The sequence below is a fragment of the Macaca nemestrina genome, chromosome 2 (genome assembly GCF_043159975.1).
Source record: "Macaca nemestrina isolate mMacNem1 chromosome 2, mMacNem.hap1, whole genome shotgun sequence".
Taxonomy (NCBI): Eukaryota; Metazoa; Chordata; class Mammalia; order Primates; family Cercopithecidae; genus Macaca; species Macaca nemestrina.
In genome coordinates, this window is record NC_092126.1 from 32,464,507 (window position 1) to 32,485,944 (window position 21,438).

A 21,438-nucleotide genomic window follows, 5' to 3' on the forward strand; every position below is an offset into this window, starting at 1 on the left:
GCGGAAGGGACTTGCCTTGTCTCAGATGAGACTCTGGACTGTGGACTTTTGAGTTAATGCTGAAATGAGTTAAGACTTTGGGGGACTGTTGGGAAGGCAAGATTGGTTTTGAAATGTGAGGATATGATATTTGGGAGGGACTGGGGCAGAATGGTTTGGCTGTGTCCTCACCCAAATCTCATCTTGAATTATAGCTCCCATTATCCCCACATGTGGTGAGAGGGACCCAGTGGGAAGTAACTGAATCATGGGGAGGGGGTTTTTCCCATGCTGTTCTTACGATAGTAAGTCTCATGAGATCTGATGGTTTTATAAAGGGCAGTTCCCCTGCACACGCTGTCTTGCCTGCCACCATGTAAGACATGCCTTTGCTCCTCCTTCACCTTCTGCCATGATTTTGAGGCCTCCGCAGCCATTTGGAACTGTGAGACCATTAAATCTCTTTTTCTTTATAAATTACCCAGTTTGGGGTATTTCTTTATAGCAGTATGAAAATGAACTAACACAGTCCCCATATGCAGGGAGGCAACCACTTCACTCTCCTCTGCTTGGGGTGGGGTTGAGGGGTTGAGAAAAAGAGGGGAAGAGCTTTTGAAAATACCCAGGACTAGAGTTTGAAAATGTCCGGGTTTAGAAATCCTTTCACTTCCAGTGCTTCTCATTCATTTCACTACCCATGACCCACCCCCCTCTCATTTCTTTACTGTCCACTTACCACTGGTCTTTTTGCTTAAAATGACTCCAAATCCTCAAAAAATTAAAGTTTCACTGTTTATTATAATTGGGAATTTTATGTTTATTGTCATTGAGCAGAGGGTCTAATGACACTAAGGCAGTAGTTTCAGATATTGCACATTGCAAACGATTTTCACACAAAAATGTTTTAAAAGGCTACCGGGTGCAGGGCTGGTTGTAGGTAGGGACCCAACCTAGAATTATGAAACGCCATAGTTCCTAACTTTGGAAAGAGACGAGCGGAAAGTAATATGGATTAGTAGCAACGGCTGGAGAAAACAGTGCTCTCTACTACCTTCAAGGTGCCCTACTTCATCGCTTGGGACCCAACGGCTGAATAGTGGGTAGGAAACAAGATTCAGGGTCTCAAGCACGGTCTGGATCTACCGACTCTCACCGTCATTTTAACTCTCGCTGGGGTACACACCTGCTTCTGGATTTTAGTAACGTGTGTTACAATCATTTAAGGACTATAAAACCACAAGATTATGAGAGCGTAAACCACAAAGCGTGTAAGTAAATGTGCAGAAAACGCAACGCGGTAGCACAGCAGCAAGGAACAAAGAACCCCAACCACACAAGCGCGCCGCGCTTTCCGGCTCCCGGCAGCCTTTGCGCAGCCCTCCCGCAGCCCCCTGGTCGGCCGGGGGCGGGGTCTGGGCCGCACGCCGGCACCACGCCCATTCCACGCCGCGCCGCACCGCGCCCTCTCCGCACCTGCTCTTAGCGCGCCTTCCGCCCCGAATATGCGCATGCGCTACTCTCCCTTTACAGCCCCGAAAACGCTCCGGCTGGCCGACTCCAAGACAATGGCGAGAGGCCTCACAGCGCGGCTTCTTACTGCTTTGCATAGGCAGCAGTCTCCTGCTAGTCCCGCCTTCCTCTGGCACTCTGGCGCGCAAATGGAGGAGCCGGGAAGAGAGCGCAGTTCTGATTGGAGAACGCTCGTGTTTACATTCTCACCTCTCCCGGGGAGTGGACGAATTTAGACCGCCTCTTCCTTCCCGTTCTTTAAGAGAATTGGTTGCCCTCCTGTCCGTCAGAGGTGCAGTCCCACAGGGGGCGTGCCTCGCTGGGTGACTCCGCTTGTTTGTCGGCTGCATGAGTGCCTAGAGGTTTTCGGTGGAAGATGCCGGACGGTAACTTCGCAGAGCGCAGCGAGGAACAGGTGTCTGGTGCTAAAGTCATCGCCCAGGCCCTGAAAACGCAAGTACGATGGACCTTCCTGGAATGAAACGCTCCTACGGAAGCTGGCGGAGACCGCAGTGTTGTCTCGGAGACGAGTAGAAATGGGCGATGGGAGTCGGGGGTTTTCTTTTTAGCGTCCAGGAGGGAGGGAAGGATGTGGCGATGTGGTGGGGCCGTGGGAGATTACTCTCTTGTTCTTCGTCCCTCAGGATGTGGAGTACGTATTTGGAATCGTAGGCATCCCAGTGACCGAAATTGCCATTGCTGCCCAGCAGCTAGGCATCAAGTACATCGGGATGAGGAATGAGCAAGCGGTGAGTATGGACGCAGGTGTCTGAATCCGTTACTGGGAATGATCAATAATAGCGGTAGGTATGCATTGCAAACACTCAGCGCTTACCACTCTTCTGCTGCTTTACACATATATCAATCACTGTTGAATATTAACTGTTGTTATACCTAGTTGACAGTTGAGAAAAGACACAGGTTAAGTAAAACTTGCCTTTGGTGACACAGCTGGTAGTAGCAGAGCCAGGATTTGAACCTACGTATTCTGGGTCTGAGTCCATGCTCTTACTACCATACTATATGTCATGATTGGAAGAGACAGTTTATGAGTAAAGTCTGATTTCCTTATTAGGCTACAAGCTCCATTAGAGCGGGGATATTATTTCTTCATGACACGTCTGGTACCCCCAGTGCTTAGTGTGATGCCTGCATAAGCAAGGTGTTCAGAGGTTACCTGTGGGATAAATGAGTGAAGGCCAAGTCTTTGTTGTATGATCGGTTCGGGGCAGGGTGGAGGATATCACAAATGGTAAAGCCTTAATGGAAACTCAGATGTCGCAGATCCTAGCCTGACGCTCTTTCCACCACATCATGCTGCCACCTTTCTTAGAGGCTTACTTGGAAGCAGGATAAGGAAGGTACGGCATTTTGTCAATCCACTTTTAAGTGCATCAATCCAACCTTGCCCTTCTCTCAGTAGTGCTGGCTTAAAAGATCAAGAATCCAATTCTGTGATATCACATACTGTCAGTCCAGCTGAGGCTAAGTATTCCTGCTCTACACTCCCACTGTTGCTTTCTAATTTAGATTCTTGCCTCCTGTTGCCCAAACAACTGCCTGGCCGCCCTAAATGGTGCCTTTTGCCATCATACGTGAGTGCATGGAGGGCAGAAGTTGTGGTTCATTTGTTATATCACCACAGTGCCTGGCTTGGTTGGTGCTTTCACATGGTGTGGATGCTTAATATTATGCATTATTTATTAATTGAATGACATTCTTTATAAGGTTTGAGATTTGTATTTTTTATCTTAAAACTAGCAAGTCTTGAGTTTCTGTTGCTTCTACATTTTACTTGTCTTTGTTAGAACAACATTCTGTTCTTTCATCTGTGTGAAAAAATGAAACTATTGACCTATGAATGGAACCTATATTTAACTCTTTTTGTAGAGATGACATATCTGCTACTGATTTCTTTATACAGCAAACATTTATTGACTAAATATTGTATACTAAGGATTGTGCTACATAACCTGTAGGGGAGGGGGATGTAAAGGAGGAGTGAGGTTTAGTCTTGATCTTCAAGTTGATCAGTCTTGGAAGGTTAGGGTAAGACTTACAGAAAAAAACTCATCTATTATAACTCTCACAATAGATGTAGTAGCACAGAAGGGATGACTGGTTCTCTTTGAGGACAGAGAAGATTGCCTGTAGAGGTAATGTTAGTTCATGTGGTTCCATCGAGGTAGGTAAAGGCATGGTGAGCTGTGAGACGGGTAGGTAGGTTGAGGTTATGTTGTGGAGAATCTAAAAAGAATTTGAACTTTTTTTTTTTTAACAATAGGCAATGGGGGAGACTAAAGGTTTTTCTAAACAGGTGGGAGATGTAATTAGGCTTGTATTTCAGAAAGATGATGCCAGGCATGGTTGTACATGCCAGTAATCCCAGCTACTTAGGAGGCTGAGGCAGGAGGATTACTCAAGTCCAGGAATTAGAGGCTGCCTGGGCAACATAGCATGACCTCTGTCTCTAAGTTTTATTTCAGCCCCTATAAGCTTAATTGAGGGTTCTTTAGGTCCCATGTGCTGTGTTGGGTGTTGGATACAGAGATGAATGATAGTTCCTGGCTTTAAGGGGCTTACAGCCAAGCTATGGAGACAGACACGAACAATTGTGTTATAAGGTGGTAAGTGCTGTGATAGAGAAATACCTAGGGTGCTATAAAGCCCAGGGAAGGAGTACCCAGGCTCAGCTTCCCACAGGAGATGATATCTGTGCTGTCCAGAAGGATAAGTAGTCATTAACCAGTTAGGAAGGAGGAGGCAGGCTCCTCTGGACATGATTCCTAGATTTTGGGCTTGCTTGATTGTGTGGATCTTACTGTCTGTGACTGAGACTGGGAATATAGAGGGAAGAGCCAGTTTGGAGGAGAAAGGTGATGTTCAGTTTTGAACACATGCATTTGAGATGTTGGTGGAACATCCCAGTAGATGTGTCCCTCAAGCAGCCTGACTCTGTGGTAGTCAGAGGAAAACTTAAATGGTGCCTGAACTAAGGGTAGTGACAGAATGATTCAGAGGGAACATGAAAACAGGCTAAGGCATTCAGGAGCATGTTTGTGCTAAAGAGAAAGATGTAGTTGGGGGTGACTTGATTGTCTTTGATTAGATCCATAGAGTAATCAAGACATACTGACCAATTGGTCAGCAAGTAGGCAGATTGTCAGCAGGTTCATTGTTCTTGAGAGCTTACTGTGTGTGGGCACTATTCTGAGTGTTTTACACATATGAACTGATTTCATCCTCACAGCAGTGCTTTGAATTATTTTCATTTTATGGATGAGGAAACAGAGATGTAGAGCAACTTGCCAAAATTACACAGTAGAAAGTAGGGAAGCTGGGATTTAAATAAAAACAGATTGGCTCCAGAGTCAGCTCTCTAAGTACCATGTACACTGCTCTGCCTGTGAATGGAGGTAGTTTAGTAGAGGAACAGATCTTTTATGGTCATAAAACCGGTTACGGCCAGGCGCGGTGGCTCATGCCTGTAATCTCAGCACTTTGGGAGGCCAAGGTGGGCGGATCACCTGAGGTCAGGAGTTTGAGACCAGCCTGACCAACATGGAGAAACCCTGTTTCTACTAAAAATACAAAATTAGCTGGCTGTGGTGACGCATGTTTGTAATACCAGCTACTCGGGAAGCTGAGGCAGGAGAATTGCTTGAACCTGGGAGGTGGAGGTTGCTGTGAGCCAATATTGTGCCATTGCACTCCAGCCTGGGCAACAAGAGCGAAACTGCGTCTCAAAAAAGAAAAACAAAACTGTTACCTCTCAACTTTTGACATTTCCTACCAGAGGAATATACTTTTTGTTACATGTTGTATGTTTTGCATTGCCTAGCAACATTTCTTACCTAGCTATCATAAGTGGGCAATTCTTTTGGGTGTCTAAATAAAGTGTTCTTATTGCAGCAGGTATTTACATGCCTGCATTTCTTAGGAGTTGTCTTATTCTTCTAATGTGAATTTGGCCTTATGTGCAAAAGGGAAGAGAGACAGGACCAGTAGAGAATAGCAACACAGGAAAAGAGCAATGCCTTTTGTGCAGGTTCTCAGTGGGTATATGATAGTAGAGACAGTTGAGATTGTGATCCATAAACATTTCCTTTCTGTTTTTTTTTTTACATTTATGTTCTTAATGTGGATTTCTTTAAGACAGTATACTACTTCATTTAAAGCTGAGTGAAGGCTAGGAAATACACAATCTATTGTTATTTCTAAAGAAATGAGAAGAAATAATACTGGAAAAAAAAATGATGTCACAAACTAAGAAGAAGAATTTGAGAGAGCACTCAGCATTTTCCCAGGTTATCTTGTGTGCATTTAATTTAGTGCCCCCTCTCTTCCTGATTATGAGCTAAAGTAGAGTTACAAGGTAAAAACTATCCATATGCAGGCCATAAAGGAAATCTCAATAAATTGCCAAGGATTGAAAGCTTGCAGTATGTGTGACCTGACCATGTGGAAGTAAAGTGGAACTCGGTAACAGATCACTGAGAAGAATCTCAAACATTTGGAAATTAAGCAACATAGTTTTTGGTATTGTGTAAATATTTGAAAAGATTAACAAGATGAATAAACTTCAAGATAGACTGATTGAGAATAAAAGAGAAAACAGATTACCAATGTCAGGAATAAAAAAGGAGATATCACTACAGATCCTAATTAGCCAGTAGGTTGAAGAAGAAATCACAATGGAAAGTAGAAAATATTTTGAATGGAATGATAATAAAAAGATGCAATCTCAAACTTGTAACCTATAACTAAAGCAGTTCTTAGAGGGAATCATTTTAAACAAATCTATTAGTAAAGAAAATTAAAAACCAGTGTTCTAAATTTGTATTTTAAGAAGCTGGAAAAAGAAAAGCAAATCAAATTCAAAATGACTGAAATAATAAATACGAGAACAGAAATCAATGAAATAGAAAACAATAGAGAAATACCAACAAAGGCACAAATATGTTCTTTGAAAAGATGGATAAATTTGATAAACGCCTCATGAGACCGATGAAGAATAAAAGAATGAAAACAAATTACCAATATCATTAATAAAATAGGACATTCCTGTTGATCCTGCAGATACTTAAGCAATCGTAAGAGGATGTTTCGAATAACACACATATGAACAAATTTCCTGAAAAACTGAAAATTAGATAACTTTAACCATTATTTGAAATTTTTGCATAGAACATTTATTACTAAGATGGAAAGTGTTTTAATTCTGCCTTTACCATTACATTTTTGTCTCTTAATGTAATAGTAAGTTGCTCTCGTAAATGTACTATAAGGATCCCAATATGCTCAAGTCCCAGTGTTCTTTCTTCATAGGCTTGTTATGCTGCCTCCGCGATTGGATATCTGACAGGCAGGTAAACTAAAATCTGTTTCACTTCAATTTAATATTTTGGGGTAGAGCTATTATGTCTTTCAGCTGAAGGGTGAGTTCATTTGGAAAGATTATAGAAGAATATATATATATATATATATATATTTTTTTTTTTTTTTTTTTTTTTTTTTTTGAGGCGGAGTCTTGCTCTGTAGCCCGGACTGGAGTGCAGTGGCCGGATCTCAGCTCACTGCAAGCTCCGCCTCCCGGGTTTGCGCCATTCTCCTGCCTCAGCCTCCTGAGTAGCTGGGACTACAGGCGCCCGCCACCTCGCCCGGCTAGTTTTTTTTGTATTTTTAGTAGAGACGGGGTTTCACCGTGTTAGCCAGGATGGTCTCGATCTCCTGACCTCGTGATCCGCCCGTCTCGGCCTCCCAAAGTGCTGGGATTACAGGCTTGAGCCACCGCGCCCGGCCTGAAGAATATATTAAATAACAAGATAAAAAAATTGAAAACTCTCTGAGAGCCACATCAAAAGAATAATGATACCAGAAGTGTTTTAGAGTGGAACACATTGCCATTTTGCAGGTGAATCACTGGTGATCAGATAGTGAGTTGATGTGTGATACCTTGTGTTGGATCTCACAACTACACCCCAGCACACTTAATACAAAAATGCTTGGTTCAAAATGTGGCTGTTGGGACCTGTTTCATGCATTCTGATTTTTTAGTGTGTATCCATGTTACCTAACTATTACTCCCTTTTTATTATTAAAAATTAATACATTTTAAAAATGTTCATTTTGGAAAACTTGGAAAATATAGAAAGCATCAAGAAAAAATGAAAATCGACTGGGCACGGTGGCTCACACCTGTAATACCAGCACTTTGGGTGGTTGAGGCGGGTGGATCCCCTGAGGTCAGGAGTTTGAGACCAGCCTGGCCAACATGGTGAAACCCCATCTCTACTAAAAATACAAAAATCAGCCTCATGTGGTGGCATGCGCCTGTAATCCCAGCTACTCAGAAGGCTGAGGCAGGAGAATCGGCTTGAACCTGGGAGGCGGAGGTTGCAGTGAGCTGAGATTGCGCCACTGCGCTCCAGCCTGGGCGATAGAGCGAGACTCCGTCTCAAAAAAAAAAAAAAGGAGAACAAGATGAAGAGAATGAAAATCACCTATGATCTCACAACTGTTAAGAATTGGTCATTTTCTTCCGATTTTTTTCCCCTACAGTTGTATTTTTTAAACAGAATTTGGACTCTCACGGTAATATGTATCATACTTTTTTCATTTATATTACTTTTATTTTATTTTATTTTATTTTTTATTTTTTATTTTTTTGAGACGGAGTCTCGCTCTGTCGCCCGGGCTGGAGTGCAGTGGCCAGATCTCAGCTCACTACAAGCTCCGCCTCCCGGGTTCCCGCCATTCTCCTGCCTCAGCCTCCCGAGTAGCTGGGACTACAGGCGCCCACCACCTCACCCGGCTAGCTTTTTGTATTTTTTTAGTAGAGACGGGGTTTCACCGTGTTAGCCAGGATGGTCTCGATCTCCTGACCTCGTGATCCACCCGTCTCGGCCTCCCAAAGTGCTGGGATTACAGGCTTGAGCCACCGTGCCCGGCCTATATTACTTTTAATACACTTTCTAATTTCCAAAAATGAAACTAGTAATTTAGTTGCTAAGAAATGTAAACTAATAAGATCTCAAAGTCTAGACCTCACCAGAACAGTTTTTTTTCCTGTGATAAGAAACTTGTGAATTTGAGCCTGAAGAAAATAGGCCATCAAGTAACACTATTGTCAGCATTTTCTGCCACTTTATTTACGTATGACAAATATTTTTAATCTTTTCGTTTAGCTTGGAAAGCATTTAAAGTATAGTTATTAATTGATGCCTTAATGTAAAAAATGCTAGAACAATGATTAAGACAATGGTTAAAAGTTCATACTTTTTTTTTTTCTTTTTCGTTTTTTCTTTTGAGATGGAGTCTTACTCTGTCGCCCGGCTGGACAGTGCAGTGGTGCGTGATCTCAGCTCACTGCAACCTCTGCCTCCTGGATTCTAGCAATCCTCCTGCCTCAGCCTCCTGAGTAGCTAGGACTACAGGAGTGCGCCACCATGCCCAGCTAATTTTTGTAATTTAGTAGAGATGGGGTCTCACCATGTTGGCCAGGATGGTCTTTATCTCTTGACCTTGTGTTCCGCCGGCCTCGGCCTCCCAAAGTGCTGGGATTATAGGTGTGAGCCACCGTGCCTGGCGTAGAAGTTTGTATTTAAACATTTTTTGCTATTTGAATGAACTTCTGGAACTGCACTGGCAAGTATAGTAGCCACGAGCGATATGTACCTGTTTACATTTAAATTCATTAAAATTAAATAATATTTAAATCATAGTTTATCAGTTTGTAGTAGCCACATTTCAGGTGCTCAGCAACCATGTCAGTAGTGGCTACCGTATCATACTGCAAATGCAGAACATTTCTATTACTATACAAAGTTCTGTTGGATAGCACTGTTCTAGAAGTTTAGTTTACTTGGTGATAATTACTTATTTTCAAGTCTGTCTTGAACAGAAATTTTTAAGAAATTATTTTATAAATGTAAAGTGGCAAACTGAATTATATTAAGATACCTTTTCCCTGAGTGCTTTAAGCTTAGAAAGTCACACCGAAGGGTAAAACATTCAAGTTGAATATTTATTTGGAGTCTCACTCTCCCCCCCAGGCTGGCGTGCAGTGGCACCATCTCGGCTTGCTGCAACCTCCACCTCCCAGGTTCCAGCAATTCTCCTGCCTCAGCCTCCCAAGTAGCTGGGACTACAGGTGCACACTACCACACTCAGCTAGCTTTTATATTTTTTATAGAGACAGGGTTTCACCATATTTCCCAGGCTGGTCTTGAACTCCTGGGCTTCAGTGATCCATCTACCTCAGCCTCTCAACATGCTGGGATTACAGACATCAGCCACTGCCCTCAGCCTCAAGTTCAGTTTTAAAAGATTTTGGGGGCCGGGCGTGATGGCTCATTCCTGTAATCCCAGCACTTTGGGAGGCTGAGGCGGGCGGATCACCTGAGGTCAGGAGTTTGAGACCAGCCTGACCAACATGGTGAAACCCCCATCTCTACTAAAAAATACAAAAATTAGCCAGGCATAGTGGCAGGCGCCTGTAATCCCAGCTACTTGGGAGGCTGAGGCAGGAGAATCACTTGAATCCAGGAGGTGGAGGTTGCAGTGAGCTGAGATCGAGCCATTGCACTCCAGCCTGGGGGACAAGAACTAGACTTCGTCTCAAAAAAAAAAAAAAAAAAAAAAAAAAAAAAGATTTTGGGCAAAGCACTGCATTCAGAATTACTTTCCTATCAAAGATCAGTTGATATTATATTTATTTGTTAAGAAATGAAAAAAACCTGTTTTTCATACAAAAGTGAACTCAGCAGTCAAAAATTTGTTTTTGTAGGCCATTAACTTGATTTAGCCCAGATGTAGGATCAAAATAAGTGGTTAGTGATATAAGGTGTGAAAATGATAGGTACCTTATTTCTTGCAAGAAATCCGATAAATATAATCTTTCTTTTTTTGGGCCAGGCATGCTGGCTTATGCTTGTAATCCCAGCACTTTGGGAAGCCAAGGCAGGCGGATCGCTTGAGCCCAGGAGTTCAAGAGCAGCCTGGGCAACATGGTGAAATCCTGTCTCTACCAAAAAAAAATACAAAAAATTAGCCAGGCGTGGTGGCATCTGCCTGTAGTCCCAGTTACTTGGGAGACTGTGGTGGGAAGATTACCTGAGCCTAGGAGGTTGAGGCTGCAGTGAGCCCTGATCGTGCCACTGCACTCCAACCTGGGCGACAGAGTGAGATGCTATCTCAAAAAAAAAAAAAAAGTATGTGTGTGTGTATATATATATATGTATATATATGTGTGTATATATATATGTATATATATATGTATATATATACACACACACACACATATATAAATTTTTTATTAAGAATATTCTAATAATTATTTTACCAGTTATACTATAGACCTGTAGGTCTTTCTTTTGAAGTCCAAGATTGCCGTGTTTCACACTAAAGTGTTATGAATCAGTTGTTAACATTTGACTTGATTTTAATAAAATAAATTCTGTTTTGCTTTTAGGCCAGGAGTCTGCCTTGTTGTTTCTGGCCCAGGTCTCATCCACGCCTTGGGTGGTATGGCAAATGCAAACGTGAACTGCTGGTAATCATGCTATTATTACTGAAAACATTTTCTTAAAAAGGTCACTGCAGGATTTTACTGAGTAGAGCTAATACTGATCTAGGGTAGAAAGACTTGGAAAAAAAACCCTTCAATTCTTAGAAACCGAAAGTGGAAAGTTACTGGGGAGGGAATGAGGAGGAGGAGGAGGGGGAATAGGGAGCTAGGTCAAAGGGTACAAAGTTTCAGTCAAGTAGAACAAAGCCTGGAGATCTAATGTACAACATGAAAGCTGTAGTTAATAATATTGTGTATTGTAAATTTGCAAAGAGAGTAAATTTTAGGTACTTTTACCAAAAAAAGTGACTATTTCTACAGTATCTTAGGAAAAAAGTACCATGAATGTGTTAATTTGCTTGACTGTAGTAATCATTTCACTATATGTGTGTCAAAACATCATATGGTATTCCTTAAATATATATAACTAACAAAAGAATATTAGGACGAAAGTTCAAAGCACCAGCAATTTATTTACTTAGAGACGAACACTTTTTCTTTTTTTTCTTTTTTGACGCGGAGTCTCACTCTGTCACCTAGGCTGGACTGCAGTGGTGCAATCTTGGCTCACCACAACCTCTGCCTCCCAGGTTCAAGTGATTCTCCTACCTCAGCCTCCCAAGTAGCTGGGATTACAGGCCCCCGCCACCACGCCCGGCTAATTTTTGTATTTTTAGTAGAGACGAGGTTTCGTCATGCTGGCCAGGCTGGTCTCAAACTCCTGACCTCAGGTGATCCACCTGCTTCGGCCTCCCAAAGTGCTGGGATTACAGGCATGAGCCACCGCACCCAGCTGAGATAAACACTTTTAACATTTTAGAGTTTCCTAATATGTGTGTGTATGTGTGAATGTGTATGTAGTTCTATTTACTTTAAGTGATGAATTGTTTTTTTAAAGATCCCAGCTCAGTGTGTAAAAATGTGGCCAATTTTTCACCTTGTTTGGCATAGGTAGGAAGATATTTAAAATTCTTATATTCATTTAGTTTGCTTTATATATAAACTACTTAGTACTTATTCTCTGATCTTGCCCTTAACTCCATCTCTGGCACGTTACCAATGAGATCAGGTTGAAGGGGGTTAGGTTCTAATCAATTTGGAACATATTTAATCTTTCTAGTGGAAAGGACATTGTTTTCTTTCTTGCCCTGTGTTTCTTATAGTTTCTTCTTTACTTTCCTTTTGATCTTTCTCTTCTTTATCTACTTAAAGGTGTTACATTTTTTAAGTACCTTAGGGTTTGCCATATCTTTTTTTTTTCCACATTGAAGGGTAAGAATTTCATTGCTGAGGAATGTCACTTATTTTGTAATTTCCAAATATATTCACTTAGGAAAGTGTAAAATTTTTCTTCCCCTTGTCCCAAAAGTAATAAGAAAGGCATAAAAATTTATTTTATGTCAGTATACAGGGAAGTTTAGCATCAGCATCCAAAAGGGGAAGAAGGGAAGAAAAACTATACATTTTGTCTTTTTCTGATATTGAGGGAAGTTCTGTCATATCAGGTTGCTTCCTAGCTATTTTTTAATCAACAGTTTCTTTTTTTTCTTTCTTTTCGTTCTTTCGTTCTTTCGACAGAGTCTTGCTCTGTCACCCAGGCTGGAGTGCAGTGGCACAATCTTGGCTCTCTGTAACCTCTACCTCCCAGGTTCAAGCAATTCTCCTACCTCAGCCTCCTGAGTGACTGGGATTACAGGTGCCTGCCACCATCCCCAGCTAATTTTTGTATTTTGTATAGAGCTAGGGTTTCACCATGTTGGCCAGGCTGGTCTTGAACTCCTGACTTCAAGTGATCCACCTGCCTCGGCCTCCTAGAGTGCTGGATTACAGGCATGAGCCACCTTGCCCAGCCTTAATCTACAGTTTCTAAGAGAAAAATATAATATTCTCTCCCTTTAACATTTATTATTTGTTATGAATTAGACATTCTGTTTAGTGTTTCACATGATGATCTCATTTGTAATTATCTTGTTAAAAAAATGACTGTTTCAGGCCCTTGCTTGTGATTGGTGGTTCCCCTGAAAGAAACCAAGAAACGATGGGAGCTTTCCAGGAGTTTCCTCAGGTATCCAACTTTAAGATGTTATTTTTTTTATTTTTAATTTTTGAAACAGGATCTTGCTTTGTTGCCCAGGCTGGAGTGTGATGGTACGATCTCAGCTCACTGCAGTCTTGACCTCCTGACCTCAAGCAATCCTCCCACTTTGGCCTCCCAAGCAGCTGGGACTACAGATTCGCACCACCATGCCTGGCTAATTTTTGAATTTTTTGTAGAGACGAGGTTTCACCATGTTGCCCAGGCTGGTCTTGAACTCCTGAGCTCAAGCGATCTGCCCGCCTTAGCTTTCCAAAGTGCTGGGATTACAGGCATGAGCCACCGCACCTGGCCTGCAACTCTTAAGATTTTGGTAACACGATACATACACACCATTAAGAGTTAGGGAGAAGATTAAAAAAACCCTCCTGTTTGCAAAATAAAATAAATAAATTAGAAGTACCTGAAGTAACTTAAAGGTAATTATCTTGAGCTACTATAAGACAACCTCAGGGTGGGTATTAAGGGTGAGCTTAGGCCCTGCTTAGAAACAAGCTTTTAAGAAATACACCTTTGTGGCCGGGCGCGGTGGCTCAAGCCTGTAATCCCAGCACTTTGGGAGGCCGAGGCGGGTGGATCACGAGGTCAGGAGATCGAGACCATCCTGGCTAACACAGTGAAACCCCGTCTCGACTAAAAATACAAAAAACTAGCTGGGCGTGGTGGTGGGCGCCTGTAGTCCCAGCTACTCGGAGGCTGAGGCAGGAGAATGGCGTGAACCTGGGAGGCGGAGCTTGCAGTGAGCCGGGATCGCGCCACTGCACTCCAGCCTGGGTGACACAGCACGAGACTCCGTCTCAAAAAAAAAAAAAAAAAAAAAGAAATACACCTTTGTGACAGGATTTTAAGCTCTGAAAATAGGCTCTTAAAAGAGTCAAGAAGAGGTAGGAATAAAAATGATTTTGGACTATGCCTCCCAGACTTTAGGGAAATAAATGAGAGGAAAAATCTTACTCAAAATGATTGTCAGTAGACTCTGGGTAAGCATATTTTTGTTTTAGAAGGAGGAAAGAAAGCATTTCAAAATTAAAAGAAACTTGAAAGAATGTATCAACAAAATGCTACAGTTTTAAGAATAAAGCTCTCACGCCTGTAATCCTAGCACTTTGGGAGGCCAAGGTGGGCAGATCATGAGGTCAGGAGATCAAGACCATCCTGGCTAACACGGTGAAACTCCATCTCTACTAAAAATACAAAAAAATTAGCCGGGCTTGGTGGTGGGCACCCGTAATCCCAGCTACTCGGGAGGCTGAGGCAGGAGAATGGCATGAACCTGGGAGGCAGAGCTTGCAGCGAGCCGAGATCGAGCCACTGCACTCCAGTCTGGGCGAAAGAGCGAGACTCTGTCTCAAATAAATAAATAAATAAATAAAAATAAAGCTAGACAAGGTGTTTCATAACTGTATTCCTAGCTACTCAGCTGCTAGGCTGAGGCGGGAGAATTGCTGGAGCCCAAACGTTTGAGACCAGTCTGTGTAACATATTCAGGTCTTGTCTCTTTCTTTTTTTTCTCTCTCTTTTTTGAGACAGGGTATGACTGTGTTGCCCAGTCTGGAGTGCAGTGGTGCGATCTTGGCCCACTACAACCTCCTGGGCTTAAGCCATCCTCCCACCTCAGCCTCCCGAGTGGCTGGGACTATAGATAGGCACACACCACCATGCCCAGATAATTTTTGTACTTTTTGCAGAGACAGTGTTTTGCCATGTTGCCCAGGCTGGTCTTGAACTACTGACCTCAAGTGACCCACCCACCTTGGCCTCCCAGAGTGCTGGGATTACAGGCATGAGCCACCACACCCATCCAAGAGACCTTGTCTTTTTTTTTTTAAAAAAAGGAACAGTTGTAGGAAACAAATAGATGAAAGTGAATGATTGACACTTAAGATGCAAATATATTTGAGCATTTACAGGGACAAAGTTAAAATCATTAGACAGCCGGGCACAGTGTCTCATCCCTGTAATCACAGCACTACTTTGGGAGGCCCAAGCGGATAGATCACTTGAGGTCAGGAATTTGACACCAGCCTGGCTAACATGTTGAAACCCTGTTTCTACTAAAAAATACAAAAATTAGCCGGGCTTGGTGGCAGGTGCCTGTAATCCCAGCTACTTGGGAGGCTGAGGCAGGAGTATCCCTTGAACCCAGGAGGCAGAGGTTGCAGTGAGCCGAGATTGCACCACTATACTCCAGTCTGGGTGACAAGAGCGACACTCTGTCTCAAAAATAAATACATAAATAAAATCATTAGACAAAGTCTATTTGTAAATCGGGAATCATTGTTGAGAACTTCAAAACATAAACTTTCATATATGATAAACTAAAATACTGAACTGTAGTATAGGTTAATGCAGAAATTATATTTTTATACTCTTAGAAATGAATTGAAGTTTTATTTAGTTAATGGTAGACGATAACAGTTATTTAAAAGATGCTGATGTGTTTGGAAAATAAGTAGAGCAGATAAGTTAATTAAGAGGAAATCTAAAGTTACTGTAGAAACTATATAGGTGAAAAAGAAAACAGGATAAATGTCCACTATATATTTTTTTCCTGAAATGGAAAATAATAGTTTATTAGATCAAATTTAAAAACAGAAGAGGAAGAATCCAAATATCTGTTTTTTGTGGAAGTCCTTAAAACTAAAGGACATGAACATAGACTGAAAATCATGGGGTGATCTTAATTTTGTCATGCCTGGGACTATCAGTTTTTCATAGATTTTATACTGAAATTGTAAAACTGTTTCAAGAGAGACAGTTTCTATATAATGCCTCAAGATATATTAAGCAGTGAAAAATTATCACTACTGAATTCATATGTTCTAAACACCATAGCAAGAAGGCACATAAAAGGAACACTGGCAGAAATGTAAGAATAGATTATTATTATAACAAAATATAACAGATGAAGTTACATATTCTTATCTGTGAAATTGCTGGATCCAAAGATACGCTGATTTAAATTTTTTGTAGATTGTGTTAACTTCCTTTCCCATTTATAGTCTCACCAGCAGTTTGTAGAATTTTCCTGTGTTGTGTTGGATGGTGGGTATTATCAAACTTTTGCATCTTTGCCAAAAGATTTTGCATCTTTGGTATGATATGCTTCCTGAATCATACCAAGGCAAAACTTTGTGCTTTGAATAGGCTTTTAAGGGACAGTCTAGGTAATGCATTTTCTCCATCTTGCCTCTAAACATAAAAGAAACTAATTAACATTTTGTCTTCTTTCAGGAGAGTAATATGATTGTGAGCTGAATTTTAAGTGATTTTCATTTTCCCCGTAGGTTGAAGCTTGTAGATTATATACCAAGTTCTCTGCCCGTCCAAGCAGCATAGAAGCTGTTCCTTTTGTTATTGAAAAGGTATGGTATTTAGTAACAAGCTCTCCAAGTCAACTGATTTTTCTCAGTTGCTTATATTTAATGTTATTCTTATTCTCAGAAGAATGAGTGACAAATTGGAATATACTCAGGCAGTTAAAAATGGCATTGTTAGAAAACTATTTACATTTTAATGTTCACTGTCATTACATTTAATTATAGAGAGGTAAAATAAGTTATTTTTGGAAAAAGTTTCTCCTGTGTTTTAGTTTTTAAAATTACCTTTTTAATTATACAAAAGTAAAGAGAAAGGTTTATAATGAACCCCTGAGTACCTTTTCTCTTGTGCTTTTGCAAAAGATTATTTTTGAAAATTGGGACTAAACCAAAACCCTCTAAGACCCTCTGTTCGTTAATTAAACAGCATACAGGTTGATTATTCCTTACCTGAAATGCTTTTCAGAAGGGTTTCTGACTGCAGATTTTTTCAGATTTTAGAATATTTGCATATATATAATGAGACATCTTGGGGATACGACCCAAGTCTAAATATGAAATTCATTTATGTTTTATATGTGCCTTATATACATAGTCTGATGATAACTTTATTTTTCCCTTGGGGACGCTGAATAAACTGTTTAGACACCTGCATTTTGACTGTGAGCTGTCACATGAGGTCAGATGTGGAATTCTCCACTTGTATCATCATGTTGGCACACACAAAGTTTCACATTTTGGGAGATTTTGGATTTTTGGATTACAGATAATCTGTATTATAAATTATAATCAGCATTTATACATGAAATTATGTTTGAGCTGTTTCAAAACCAGGAGTTACAGAAACCGTTTGATACATGTAACAACATCACAGTTTCTGAAAACACTGACAGATTATTAAGATTAGGGAGCAGGTGAAAGTACATATTACAGTGCAAAAACTTGGCAGGCAGAGCCTGGTGAATAATTTCCAAAACTAAAGTGTAATAGAACATGAATTTTAAAGCCCTAAATGAATACTTTCTTATCTGTCTCCCTTTTAAACAAAAAATCTTTAAAACTGTAGTCAATAGAAGACATTTCAATTGTGATCATCAGAAAGATGAAAATAGTGTTCATAATTACAGTTTTAAATTATCTTTGAGTAGAATATGATAAGACTGAGATTTTACAAATCTTTTCTTCTACTTGTAATGAACGTAGGCAGTGAGAAGCAGTATCTATGGTCGTCCAGGTGCTTGCTATGTTGACATACCAGCAGATTTTGTGAACCTTCAGGTGAATGTGAGTTCTATAAAGTGAGTAATAGTTATGCTGGAATTCTTTCTTCAATGTACATGTATTATCATAATGCCTACCTTTCTAGAAGAATTTACCCAGCAGTTTATAAGTTAATTTCCTTTTGTCTTAACTTGATGATTTAGTAATTAAACTGAATCCTAGCCAAAGGGCTTAATTCTCTTAATTAAAATGATATTAGTAGGTATTTCTGGATTTAATTACTAAACCAAATACTTAGAACGTCCTGAACTCCTCGTTGAAATTATTCCTCCATTAACCATAAATATACATCCCTTGTTAATGTAGTATGGGTCCTTGAGAATCTTTATAATGTAAGCCAAGAGGTTCGGTGATTATTAAAAATTATTAAGACTCAGGATAAAAAACATCTAGCTGTCTCTCTCTGTGGTTAACAAATATTCCAATATAGAGGTTTCTATGATTTCTCATATTCTCATATTTCTTAAATAAACACTAAGTGAAAAGAAGTACAAAAATCATTTTTCACTGATATCTAAGTCATCCCCTGATAAGGATAGGTACTTGGGGTTAAAGCATCATGGGTACCGTTTAGTGCATTTCTGCTGTTGTGGACCAAATGGATCTTTAGTGACTACAGAGAGACAGTGGGTCTTACTGTTTACTCTGTGTACCAAAGAGTGATTTTTTTTGTTTTTTTTTTTGAGACCGAGTCTCTCCCTGTTGCCCAGGCTGGAGTGCAGTGGCACAATCTCAGCTCACTGCAACCTCTGCCTCCCAGGTTCAAGCGATTCTTCTGCCTCAGCCTCCCAAGTAGCTGGGATTACAGGCGCCTGCCACCATGCTCGGCTAATTTTTGTATTTTTAGTAGAAACAGGGTTTCACCATGTTGGCCAGGCTGGTCTCGAACTCCTGACCTCATGATCTGCCAACCTTGGCCTCACAAAGTGCTGGGATTACAGGCATGAGCCACCGTGCCTGGCCAGGAGTGATTTTTATTTGAGAGAGCTGGATAAAAAAGACATCTGTTTATTCTGCCTAATAGCTGAACATGATAATCAAAATAATACTAAGGGGAGGAGGGCAAGCTCAGGTAAGTTAACTCTGTAAGCCTTCTTTTAGATTTTATACAGATTGTCCTTTTCTATTATATGTCTGAATATTTTGACAATATGTCTAAATTTTATACAGTATAATTCATATTAATTAGAATAAATGAAATGTCACAGGACTTGGTGTCCAGAAATACTTGACTGTGACAGTTTGAATATTTATTTTACTAATGCATATTGTGATACTAAAATATTAACACCCAGTGAGTGGAAATGTAGTGAGGCCAGGTGTGGTGGCTCACATCTGTAATCCCAGCACTTTGGGAGGCCGAGGTGGGTGGATCACCTGAGGTAGGAGTTTGAGACCAGCCTGGCCAACATGGTGAAACCCCATCTCTACGAAAAATACAAAAATTAGCCAGGCTTGGTGACATGTGCCTGTAGTCCCAGCTACTCAGGAGGCTGAGGCAGGAGAATCACTTGAACTCGGGAAATGGAAGTTGCAGTGAGCTAAGTTCGCACCACTGTACTCCAGCCTGGGTGACAGAGTAAGACTCTGTCTCCAAAAAAAAAAAAAAAAAAGAAATGTGGTAAGGTGTTTAAAAGCATGGACTTTGGAGACAGAATGACTGGTTCAATCCAGTTTCTGCCATGTGCCATCTGGAGATCTTGGATAAGTTACTTTCTCTGAGTCCTTTTTTTTCCTCAGTGGTGAAGTGGAGATGATGTTAATACCTAACCTCATTGTTTTGACAGATAAATGAGAATAAATGGCACATAGCAAACATTAGATTTTATTATGTTTTTACTGTTAAGACAGCTGCTACTGCTACTGCAGTACAAAGCCATTAACTCAGATTTTCTGTCAATGAATTGACCATTTCACTGGCTATTAGATGATATCAGGGAATAACTCTTAATTTACCAGATGTGATAATGATGTGATAGTTGAATATAGGAGAAGGTCCTTATTATTCACAGCTGCACGGAGAAATTTTTAAGGGTAAAGTGTCTTGATGCCTATTATTTACTTTAGAATAGTTCAGGAAAAATAAATGCATGTTTATGTGTGTATATATGAAACAAATGTGGTAAAATGATATTAAGTTGTTAGATCTATATGGGGGTATGTGGGGACTTATTGTACTATTTTTTCTACCTTTCTATATATTTGAAATTTTCACAATAAAAAGATCAGAGCTGGCCTCTTTTAATTAATAGGGCTCTTTTTTTCCAGGCACGTGGAGCGCTGCATGTCACCTCCTATTAGCATGGCAGAAACCTCTGCTGTGTGCACGGCAGCTTCTGTTATTAAGAATGCCAAACAGCCCCTTCTTATCATCGGGAAAGGTAACATGAATAGAACTCTAAATCTTGCTAGGCTTTTGAAAGTGCCAATTCTTTTTATAAACTTTTGTTGTTTATTAATGTCTGTTCTAATGTTTGAAATTGGAGTAAGAATTCTCATCATCCATTTAGCATTATTTGTTTTGAAATTATAGACATTAATGCCCAGAGATTTCACCCTTTTAAGGAAATACTACCTATTTAATTTCTTTGGTCTTATTAGTGAAATGTGTTTATTCTATTATAAAACATTTTGGAAAACCAAGAAAAGTAGAAGTTCCTTCATCTAAGGTAGCTATTTTTAACATTTAGTACATTTCTATTCCTTTTGACATATATATTACATACTGTGCTCATACTATATAGACAGTTTTGTATTCTACCTTATTCATTTAAGATTATAATATTTTTCATCTTAGAAGTATTTCCTAAATATATTTTTTAATGTGTCTTCATGTGTACATTAACACTTACTTTCCTGGCAAATATTTAAATCTTTGCCAATTACTATTTGTTTGTTTAGAGTAGCTGTGGCAAACATGTTTGTGCCTAAAGCTTTTTCTGTATTTAGGATTTAAGATTCCTAGAAAGAAAAGTTAGAGGGTATTAATATTTTTAAGAGTTTTGTACATATTGTCATATTGCTTTCTCCAGAGGTGGTGTACCAACCAACTTATACTCCTGTCAGCAACTGATTATAGTATCCATTTCGTGTTCTAGAACGGAGGCTGCTGGGATCACCTATGACCATGCTAATCAATTATCAACTGCTTAGGAACTAAATACGTAGAAACTAAAAATAGTTTGATAGTGTACGACAAAAAAATTGAGGTCAGAATTGAGTTGAACGTGTTATATGATGTATTAGCTCGGTGACTTTGGGAAACAACTGCTTTGAGTCTCAGATTACCTCACTTGTAAAATAGGGATATTAACTGCCTCAGTGGGATACAATTAAATAGCAAAATATGTGGAAAGCACTCAGTGGATGCTAGTTTTCATTCTTCTTTTAACAAACATTTGATGAGTGCTTATGATAAGGCAGGGATTACACAAAACATTCATGAGGGATACAGAGAAATAGTAGTTCCTACCTGTTGGGGAGGGGAGATAGACCTGGTAACAAGTAAGTGCGGTATACTCTTGTGCGATGGGTACAGAGAGGCTGAGGTGGGTTTTCAAGGAAAGCAGAAACAATTTGCTTGTGTAGGTAATAACGGAAGGACTATCCAGAAGAGGTGACACAACAGCTGTATCTTGAAAAAGCAGACAGTGGTTTACCAAGTGGATAGAGACCAAAGGCAAAGC

General features: G+C 40.2%; 2 protein-coding genes across 4 annotated transcripts in view; one reads left to right on the plus strand and one right to left on the minus strand.

The window, feature by feature from the left end:
• LOC105490406 (biotinidase) overlaps nt 1–1,612 on the minus strand; it is a 54,498-nt gene extending 52,886 nt beyond the window's left edge. The window contains exon 1 of the mRNA XM_011755977.3: nt 1,453–1,612. Coding sequence (XP_011754279.2) covers nt 1,453–1,586 — 134 coding nt within the window. The 5' untranslated portion in view covers nt 1,587–1,612. The remainder of the gene's footprint in view (nt 1–1,452) is intronic.
• Nucleotides 1,613–1,769: 157 nt separating this feature from the next.
• Nucleotides 1,770–21,438, plus strand: part of LOC105490407 (2-hydroxyacyl-CoA lyase 1) — a 73,680-nt gene continuing 54,011 nt past the window's right edge. The window contains exons 1-8 of one of the 3 annotated variants that reach the window (XM_071090872.1): nt 1,770–1,945; nt 2,133–2,237; nt 6,817–6,857; nt 10,961–11,041; nt 13,049–13,121; nt 16,439–16,516; nt 17,675–17,769; nt 20,021–20,133. In XM_071090872.1, coding sequence (XP_070946973.1) covers nt 1,865–1,945; nt 2,133–2,237; nt 6,817–6,857; nt 10,961–11,041; nt 13,049–13,121; nt 16,439–16,516; nt 17,675–17,769; nt 20,021–20,133 — 667 coding nt within the window. In that variant the 5' untranslated portion in view covers nt 1,770–1,864. Of the gene's footprint in view, nt 1,946–2,132; nt 2,238–6,816; nt 6,858–10,960; nt 11,042–13,048; nt 13,122–16,438; nt 16,517–17,674; nt 17,770–20,020; nt 20,134–21,438 lie in introns of those variants that run through there. The other 2 variants (XM_011755979.2, XM_071090873.1) reach the window with 2 other exon arrangements.